The 10,020-nt window shown below is 36.8% G+C and overlaps 1 protein-coding gene across 1 annotated transcript; it reads right to left on the reverse strand.

The window, feature by feature from the left end:
* Positions 1 to 1,327: 1,327 nt before the first annotated feature.
* Positions 1,328 to 4,977, reverse strand: LOC123909977 (proline-, glutamic acid- and leucine-rich protein 1-like). Its single transcript, XM_045960952.1, has 4 exons — positions 4,896 to 4,977; positions 2,378 to 3,040; positions 1,518 to 1,981; positions 1,328 to 1,411 (listed from the first exon to the last, which is right to left on the reverse strand). The coding sequence occupies exons 3-4, from the start codon at positions 1,977 to 1,979 to the stop codon at positions 1,352 to 1,354; spliced, it is 522 nt and encodes a 173-aa protein (XP_045816908.1). The 5' UTR covers positions 1,980 to 1,981; positions 2,378 to 3,040; positions 4,896 to 4,977; the 3' UTR covers positions 1,328 to 1,351.
* Positions 4,978 to 10,020: the final 5,043 nt, after the last annotated feature.

The following is a 10,020-nucleotide window of genomic DNA, read 5'->3' on the forward strand; positions in this document are numbered from 1 at the left end:
GCTCTGTAAATGCTGTCAATAGACCCCAGTCAAGATGATTGTAATTTGTCTTCAACAGCGGTCGAAGTCCAGTAGCATTGATGACGGATCGTCACACTCTCTAATCCATGCCTATTTTAGCAACATTAGATGCATTTTAGTAGGTTTTTAGCAATAAATATAAGAGAAATCTAATCATAAGCTTGATTACTTGTTTTGCAAGAAAACAGGAAAAATTGCAGGAAATTGCTGATTTTCACTACGCTGGGGGCGTAGCCCATCACGCGCCGCGTGATGGAGATCACAGGGAGCCAAGTTTTCACTCTGATCACGCGCGGCGTGATACCTGACCACGCGCGGCGTGAAGCCTTGTTCAGGAATTGGATTGCTCTCTGACTTGATCACGCGCCGCGTGATACCGTTACACGCGCGGCGTAGTTGATGGATTTGCAACCACGCGCGGCGTGATAGATCTGGCGCGCGGCGTGGTTGCATTCATTATATAAGGTTTCTGCATAATTCTGTTAAAGGGTTGGAAAATTCTGCAATATTCATCTATTCTCTGATTTTGGAAGCATCAAGATCCAGATCAAGGACTTCAAAGGATAGCTCCAAGCACCTCAATAGCATGGATTCTCAAGCCATGAAGTTGAAGCGAGGACGCGAATGAAGCAACATGAGGAGCTAAGCTTCTTTTGGAGGTAGGATCTAGGATAGTCTAGGATGTAGATGAATCAATTGTAATCTGCTATATGTAAGAATGTACTCTGTTCATGTGTTTACTCAATGCAAATCTATTCTTAATGCTTTATAATCCTTCATTAGTGTTGTAATGATTTCGAGTTAAGTCACGTGCGAGAGTATTGATTTAATTTCTGAACTGAATTGCATTGAGCACTCGAGTGTTTCCGGTCGAGAGATTGAGACATAGAGTGTAGCGAACGATCGACGTGCTTTCATATCATTCGTTGTAGGTAGCTTCCGCCCGAGAGATCGAGGGAGTATCGACAACGAATAGAGTGGATTTTGACAAGAGATTGCGATTCACTAATTTGTCGATCTAGTTGTGAACACTTGAGTAGATTCCTATGATATAGTAGATTGCATGTGGTTTAGCTATAGACTAGGTGATTCCGATGATTCTACCTCGCTTTTCCATTATATCAAAGCACGTTTTCTAACAATTCATCACTCAACCTACCCCAAATTTATGTGTATTTCTTGCATAATGTTTATGAACACTATTAGACTCGTTTAATCACACAATCCCTGTGGATCGATATTTTTATTACTACGTGGTAATTCGTTCACTTGCGAAAATTATCCATCAAGCATCAACAACGTTCCAAAACCACTGAAGTCCTCTTCTTGGTCAATCGAAGTCGTTTATTTTTTTCCCGTTGTTCATGCACCTCAAGTACCGATTTTTACACTACAAATTTCAAATCAAACACACATTTTCAGTGGATATGGATATGTTCAGTGGATATGGATATCAATAGCTAAAAACATTAAAACTACAAAACTTTTAAACTTACGTCTCCTCTCCAAATCGCGACAGCAACATGTTTCCCAAATCCGGGCAACAACGACAAGTCCTTTGGACCACCATCATAAGATGTAACTGGTGGTTCTGATACAGGTGGTGGGTTTCTTCCCTGTGTTGTTCTCGGATTCTTTTTACATGATTTTTTTTCTGGTGGTGGTGGTGTTTGTTCTTCAGCAACTTCCATCTCATCTTCCACATCATCAGCAACTTCCATCTCATCTTCGACTTCCAGCTCATCTTCGTGTTCAGACGCCTGTTGCCCTATGTCCACTTCATGCTCATCCTCAAACTCTTGTTCCTCCACATTCTCATCTTCAGATTCAGGCTCTACAATAACACTTTTCCCCTTAGTTTGTCTTGTGTTTCTATGTACCTTCACAGCCTCTCTTCGTGCAGAGCCATGTGCTCTACTTTCCCTTCCACCTCTTGTTCGCCCAACATCATCTGTCATTCCTATAACAAAATACACAACAATAATCAAGAACATTCCTATAACAGTAAACAGTTGAAAAATACAACCATTCTTATAACAGTTACTAAATTCAATTGCACACTTACTCATTCAGACATTTTATCAAACACTTGGTGCACATATATCAAACAACCAATTCACAGTTACTCATATCAACAAATCTACACAATCAATCTCATTCAAGCATTTTATCAAACACGTGGTGCACATAATCCAAACTATGATTCAAAATTGTATGCCATAAATTAAATTAACATCCCAAATCGTGGAATCAACAACACAATCAAGAATAGAATCTAAATATAATCCAAAACAAAAGCAATTCGTGGAAACCTAAGAAAACCAACAATACAAGAGAGATTAGTTTGAAAACTTACTTGTTGAAGTGAAAGAATCCAAAAACGCAATCCAAACCGTTGTAGTCCGTTGGTGATGAATGATTTGTTGTCAACGAATTTCACCTTGTTCTTCTTTTAGGCCTTCGAATTTGCGACCCTAAACCCTAGAGAATCGCCCTTCCACCCTCAACACTTGTGATTTTCGTAACTAATGAGATGTTTTGTGTTTAAAACTGTATCTCACGTCCTTTAGGCACGTATTTACCGAACCACAGCGTGTTCGTCACGTATTTACCGAACCCAAGCGTGTTCGTCACGTATTTACCGAACGCAATTTATTTCGGGTTGTATTTACCAAACGATACTGGTTTCAATTGCGAGGGTATTTTGGGATTTTAGGGGGGTTTGAGAGCAATCCATAGGGCTTAAAAAGCAATTTTCATAGATGTCATCCTACAATTACAAGTGAAATAAAAATGAAACCACATGTTTAATTGAGATTATTCTAGTAAATATTTTGATTGTAATTTTACTCACACCTTTCAAATTTCCAACTCTTTTAATCCACAATATTTGTGCCGCTACATGTGCTTCTGTAATCTCTTTTAGTAACTCTATTTCCTTACTTTTATCTTTCTCTTTTTTGAATTTCAGATCATCTGTAAAGTCTATCCCAATTGAAGCTACAATCCTTAGATGCATCTAGATGTAGAGGTGTTCAAAAAACTAAAGTAGATTAGCGTAAAAAATAAATTAAAATTTTGTAGGTAATTATAGGGGCTGCTAATTTAGACCCAGTTGGGTCTAAATTAGCAAGGTGCACCTTTTGAGTTGTACAAAAATACCCTTTCTTTTTTAAAAAAAAAAAAAACATATTGGCGCTGATCCAGTGTCGCGCGCCTACCGCAGAACCACCGTTACAGACCGTTGATTTCCATCAGACGGCCAAGAGATGATCTCATCATGGCTGTCGGATCAATCAGACAGTCCAGATCATCCATCTCCATGATAAGCCAGCGCGTGCACCACACTAGATCTGCGCCTGGAGAGAGAAAATTTCATTTTAAAAAAGCAGGACACGTGTCAACTGCTGGGTGGTTGGCGTGTTTTTTTTTTTCATTTAATACTTTAAACTCAATTATTTCGTTGTAAATTAATTTTTTATTTTTTTATTTTTATACCAAAATTCATAATTTTTTTTTGTCTACAAATAGAGACTTGGTTCGTTTGATTTGGACACAAAAAAAAAACTCAATTTTTCACTACCTTTAATTATCTTTATATAATACTGTGAAACCATTTAGCTGGTAGAATGGTTTCACAGTATAACTCTCTGAAACCATTTTACTGGTAGAATGGTTTCAGTGAGTAATTTCTTAATTGTTTGCTTCTGAAACCATTCTGAAACCATTTAGCTGGTACAATGGTTTCAGAGCGTTGTACTTTGAAACCATTTCACTGATAGAATGGTTTCAGGGGAATTGATTTTTAATTGTTTGCTTCTGAAACCATTTTACTGCTAGAATGGTTTCACAGTATAACTCTCTGAAACCATTCTTCCAGCTAAATGGTTTCAGAAGCAAACAATAGTTTTTAATTACCGTTTTATCTCATTTAATTAACGAAAAATAGTTTCAGGTCTCAAAAAATTTCATAAAATATACTAAAAGTTCCAGAATATTATCTAATATTTTATTAGAAACAAATAAAAAAACAATTGGTTTCAGATTACAAATCTATGAAATTATTATTATTATTTGTTAAATGGTTTTAAATAATCAGCGGAATTTGTGAAAATAATTTCATGACTTGAACTAGGGAGAGTGAGGTACACAAGAGGGTTCTAAATAATTCATAGTACTTTACATAAAATTTTGGAAATTTTTTATGGAATTATAATATTTTTAATTACCTTTTTACTCATTTAATTAACTAGAAATAGTTTCGGGTCTCCAAAAATTTCATACAATATACCAAAATTTCCAGAATATTATCTACTATTTTATTATGAAAAAATAAAAAAAAAAATAGAGCCTCCCTGAGGCCGCACGCGCCCCCACGCGCCGCCGGTGAGAGTGGGCGTGAGCGACGCGCACTGTTCATCGTCCCTCCCACCCGTTTTATGCAGAAACGGGTCGTGCGACCCGGTTTTTGACCCGGTTCGATCTCCCTCAATACTCAACGAAACTCGACGTTCCTTATATGGATTTTGATCGTTTTTCAATTTTACAAAGGTTTCCGGTATTAGTTTTTGAAATTGGCGTTCGATTCGCACGTATAATGAGGTCGAAATTGGGAAGAAATTTAAAAAATGTAATAGTTGTTCTATTGTTTCAAAAAAAAAAAAAGGGTATTTTTATGATGCAAATTACATACATGCCCCAGTTGCTCTATTGTTTCAAAAAAAAGAAAAATGGGTATTTTTGTCCAACTCAAAAGGTGCACCTTGCTAACTTAGACCTAACTAGGGTCTAAGTTAGAAAACCCCATACATATATATATATATATATATATATATATATATATATATATATATAAATTGAGGATATGAGTGTACCTTGCGGTCTTTTACAACTGGGTGGTCAAACCTTCCCTCTTAGGGACACGACTCTTTCAAAATACACTAATTTTCCCCAACTCAATCAATTGTGCGCTACTGCGCTTAAGAGGACATCCACATTTATCTTGCTCTTTATCGTTGATTAAATTGCTATAGATATCTTGTGGTGACAAAAATAGATGAGGTTCCGTAGGATGTTTTATGTTTTCGAATGTCTCAATCAATTCAAAAATATGTGAAAGTAAGTTAGCAAGCCTACTTTCATTTATTTTGTAGCAAAATATTAATTGAAAACAAACGATAGACTCGTAAATTTCATTTAATTTTATGTTTTAAACAAAAAATTGTTAAACCGTTTCTTAATTTCTTCAAAGATCACTCAAAGTTGGTATTGTCTAAAACAACTTAGCAACTTTCACATAATTAACTAAAGCCAATAAATAATTGTGCGTGATTACGTTAAACAATAATTGTTTTATACTATAATAACCTTTTTTTTTTAACTTGAAAACTTTTTAATAATCCAATTCTAAGGATGCATTGCTATTATATTACGGAAACGGATCCTCTCCTTCTCTAATGTCTCCTTCTCTCTCCTTCTCTCAATCTGGACCGTTAGATCAAATCCAATGGATGAAAGATTGTCCTTTCACAAAAAAATGCTATGTATCTTTTCACAGTAAAGTTTTTCCTCTTCATCTTCCACAACACAACAACCCTGTAAATTTCTTAAGTTTCAAATGGCTTGCACAGTTGCACCTGATTCATAACTCTTTACTTTCACTTTCTCTATTCGTTACACTGTATTTTATTGAATTGGATCTTGCGGCCACATGTTATTTATTTTAAATTAAAATTAATAATTAAAATCAACATATATAAATGCAAGCTTCCACCATGATTGTTCTGTAAAGCAACAATATCGTCGACCAACTGTCCAACATCGATAGTTGGAGACCGCACCCATCTTCAACCACTCGCAGACTACCGTCGCCGACTTGCCTTGCGTGTTTTTTCCGTGTTGCCGACAGTTGCCGTTGTACTGTGTATCCTGCCGCTGCGTCGCTGGTTGTCGTGAATAAGATCCGTCAAGTTGTTGGTGGCGGTGGTGTCGTGGACTGCAAAATCCTGATAAGCATGGGTTGAAGAAAGGTAATTTTTCAGATTTAGAATCAGGGATTTATTTTATTTTTAAAATATTGAATCATAGGATTAATCTAACAGTCAAGATTTCTGAGAAGGAGAGAGATGGAGACAGATCTAGAAGGAGAGAATCTGAATCCATACTATTACTCCCATTTATTTTTAGGTGAGAATAAGTTTTTTTTCTAGGTGACTGTTTCTTTCTTATAATCCAATATTTTGTCATTCTCTTCCCGATCATTTCTTCCTCATATCCAACGATGATGATTGCATGATACTCTACTTTCTTCTTTGGATCTCTTGGTGTAAAAACTTCAGCATCTTTAGGACCAGAATATATGTCATTCTACAATTATTACAAATAAAAATAAAATTAAACCATAATTTAATTAAGATTCTAGTAAATAATTAATTCAACTTATTCATTTCTTCAATCAACACCATTTGTGCTACCACCGGTGCTATTACTGTTAGGAATCAGAAATTGCAATGGAAAACAACTGCTTCTCATTAACACACAAACTGGATTTTATACAACTATTGATATTAGGCCAAACCTATACACTTAAGCCCATTATATACAAAGTCCAACAACTATTAACCTATTAACATTCCCCCTTAAACTGAACTACATATTGTAGTCAGTTTACTAACCAAAAAAAAACAAGCTAAAACAAACACAAGAGAACAAACACAAAGTACAAAAGTGCAGACACAAGAAAACTACAACTCTGCAACATGTTTACAGGTACATCAGTGCAGACACAAAAAACCAGCAACTCTACCACAAAACTACTAGGCATTACCCTTCAGATTCATTAGTCCATTCTCTTGCAGACACCCATTTTATTCCTCAGTTCTTTGAATGCTTCCCTCTTTAGTGCCTTTGTCATGATATCAGATAGCAGCTCAACTATTTCTTCTTTAGCCAAATCACGAAGAAAGTGAAATCTGATATCTATGTAATTGCCTCTTCCGTGCATCACATGATTCTTTGAGAGCTTTATGGTGGAGCTATTATCACAAAGAATACAACAAATACAGGCCAAGTCTGGCAAGGCAGGCCAAGGCAGCGCGCGCCTTTGCTTGACAACATACACAGGCACAATACACTTTGACAACAAATAAAAACACACACCTAGCATACCCTCCCCTACTTTTAGCACAACTTGACAAGCACATGAAGTTGCCGCTATGAACTCAGCTTCAGTGGTGGATAAGGTGACAACTGGTTGTTTCTTAGATGACCAAGAAATGACTCTAGCTTCAAGCATAAACACATCACCGAAGGTGCTCTTCCTATCATCAATGTCACCAGCATTATCACTGTCTGTGTATGCTAGTAACTCATGTTCTTCACTTTTCAAGTATTGTACACCAAATTCCATAGTCCCCTTTACATATCTCAAAACCTTTTTTGCTGCTAGTAGGTGCACATCAGTTGGTTTTTCCATATACCTGCTTATAAGACAAACTGCAAACATAATGTTTGGCCTGGTAGTAGTCAAATGCATTAATCTTCCAATTATCTGTTTCAATCGCGTCACATCCACATTTTCACCCCCTCCTTCTTTAGTCAATTTACAACCTGAGACCGTAGGACACTGTACTGCATTACAGTTCAACATATCAAACCTTTCTAAAATGTCTCTAACATATTTTGCCTGACTAATGGAAATGCCCTTAGCATTCTGCACAACTTCAAAGTCATTTAACCATCCTGGAGGTCTTCTTGCTCTTGTCCCCAAGTCCTCATTCTCACTGCTTGTGTTGGACTGGTTACCATCTTCTTCACTACTCGAGCCTTGTTCATTATGAGAATTTGGAGTGTTGTTATCTTCAGCAGGTTCATTATGGCTCTTAGCTTCTTCTTTTTCACACAAATCTTCTAAATCTATATTGTCATTTTCATTTGTCTTCCAATTCCATTTTTCATTTTCAGCAAACACAACATCTCTACTGACAATAACCTTTCATGAGATGGGATCATAGAGCTTGTATGCCTTTGATTCTTCACTTATGCCCAATAGAATACATTTCACACTTTTATTATCTAACTTCTTTCTTTGAGCATCAGACACATGTACATAGCCTATGCAGCCAAATACCTTAAAGAAATGGACTGCTGGCTTAAGACCACTCCAAGCCTCTTCAGGAGTCATGTCTTTAACAGCCACAGTTGGACTCCTATTTTGTACAAATACTGACCAATTTACAGCCTCAGCCCAAAATTCCTTATGTATCCCCTTTCCTGATAACATGCTTCTGACCATGTTCATAATAGTCCTGTTTTTCCTCTCAACTACTCCATTTTGATGTGGAGTATATGCAACTGTGAGCTGTCTTTTGATGCCATGTAAGCTACAAAAGGTGTTAAAATCGGTTGAGGTAAATTCTCCACCTCTATCAGTACGAAGACAACATATTGCATCACTTGTTTCCTTTTCTACCATTGCCTTAAATTTCTTAAACATCTCTAGGACACTAGATTTTTCTGACAGAAAATACACCCAAGTCTTCCTACTAAAGTCATCAATAAAGGTGAGAAAGTACCTTTTATTACTGTTTGATTCTGGTTTGATGGGCCCAAACACATCGGCGTGTATCAATTGTAATCTTTTGGTAGCTCTTCTAGTTGATACCTTAAGGAATGGTTCCCTATGTTGCTTTCCAATCATACAGTCACTACAGACATTAGAAGAGTCTTGCAGCTTTGGTAGACCTCTCACCATGTTTTTTTGCTCTAGGATTTTAAGACCCTTCTGACTAAGATAGCCGTATCTACAGTGCCATAGATAAGTAACATCTTCATTGGTTACTTTAAAGCATGTTGGAATAACTACATCTACCATGATAACATACATTCGATTTGCAGTCATTTTACACTGCATGATCACACCTCTCTCTTGATGATAAACTCTACACATGTCTTCTTTAAACACTACTGTCAGCCCTTTCTCCTGCAATTGCCCAATACTTAGCAGATTATTTTTTAATTCAGGTATGTAATAGACATTAGTTATTACTTGAGTAATGCCTCCAATCCTCAATTTTACATTCCCTTTTCCTACTACCATCATTCTTGAATTATCACCAAGTTTTACACTAATTCTGAATTGTTCATCAAGATTAAAGAACCAATCTTTAGTTCCACACATATGGTTTCTACAGCCAGAGTCAAGAAACCATACCTTTTTATCATAAGAACCCTTTTCACTATGAGCCATCAACAACATCTCCTCTCCTTCATCAAACTCAGCGTAATTTGCTTTCTCATCCCACGCAGGACAATCAGATTGGAAATGGCCCAGTTTATGATAGTGGTAACATTCAATGTTATCTTTGTTGAAGGATTGCCTTCCTCTACCGCGACCCCCTCTGAATCCCCCACGTCCTCTTCCTCTATTATTTGTTCTTCCAGCATTTATTACCTTGAGAATTTGATCTTCTTCTCTCTGCCCCTTCATTCTTTGTTCATGAACAATGAGGCTACTTTGTAGTTCATCAACAGACAAAGCGGTAACATCGTTTGACTCTTCGATGGCGCACACCACATAATTGAATTTAGGAGTCATAGATCTAAGAATCTTTTTAACTATTGTTACTGGTTCAACTCTTTCTCCGTGAATCTTCATTTTGTTGATGATTGATAACGTTCTTGCGAAATACTCGTTAACCGTTTCACCATCCTTCATCTCTAACAATTCAAGCTCTTTGCAAAGTGCTTGAAGATGAGCCCTCTTTACCTTGTTTGAGCCCCGATACTTTTGCTTCATGGAATCCCAAATTCCTTTTGCTGAATCTTTGAGCAAGATCGTCTCCATAATTGTTCGATCGATCGCCTGAAAGAGATAGTTCTTCACTTTGAAATCCTTCAGTTTGCTTTCTTCACCTTTCTTCAATTGCTCAGCGTTCGCTGCTGGTGGAGGAACGAAAACCCCATCTTCAATCAAGTTCCAATATTCTTTTGAACGCAAAA

Source organism: Trifolium pratense, linkage group LG1, assembly GCF_020283565.1.
Source record: "Trifolium pratense cultivar HEN17-A07 linkage group LG1, ARS_RC_1.1, whole genome shotgun sequence".
Taxonomy (NCBI): Eukaryota; Viridiplantae; Streptophyta; class Magnoliopsida; order Fabales; family Fabaceae; genus Trifolium; species Trifolium pratense.

Excerpts from the sequence above, each read along its gene's own strand:
- LOC123909977 (XM_045960952.1), bottom strand. The coding sequence starts at position 1,979 with ATGACAGATGATGTTGGGCGAACAAGAGGTGGAAGGGAAAGTAGAGCA. Across the intron at positions 1,412-1,517 it reads TCGCGATTTGGAGAGGAGAC|TGTAAAAATCGGTACTTGAG; the intron begins GTAAGTTTAAAA and ends TGAAATTTGTAG.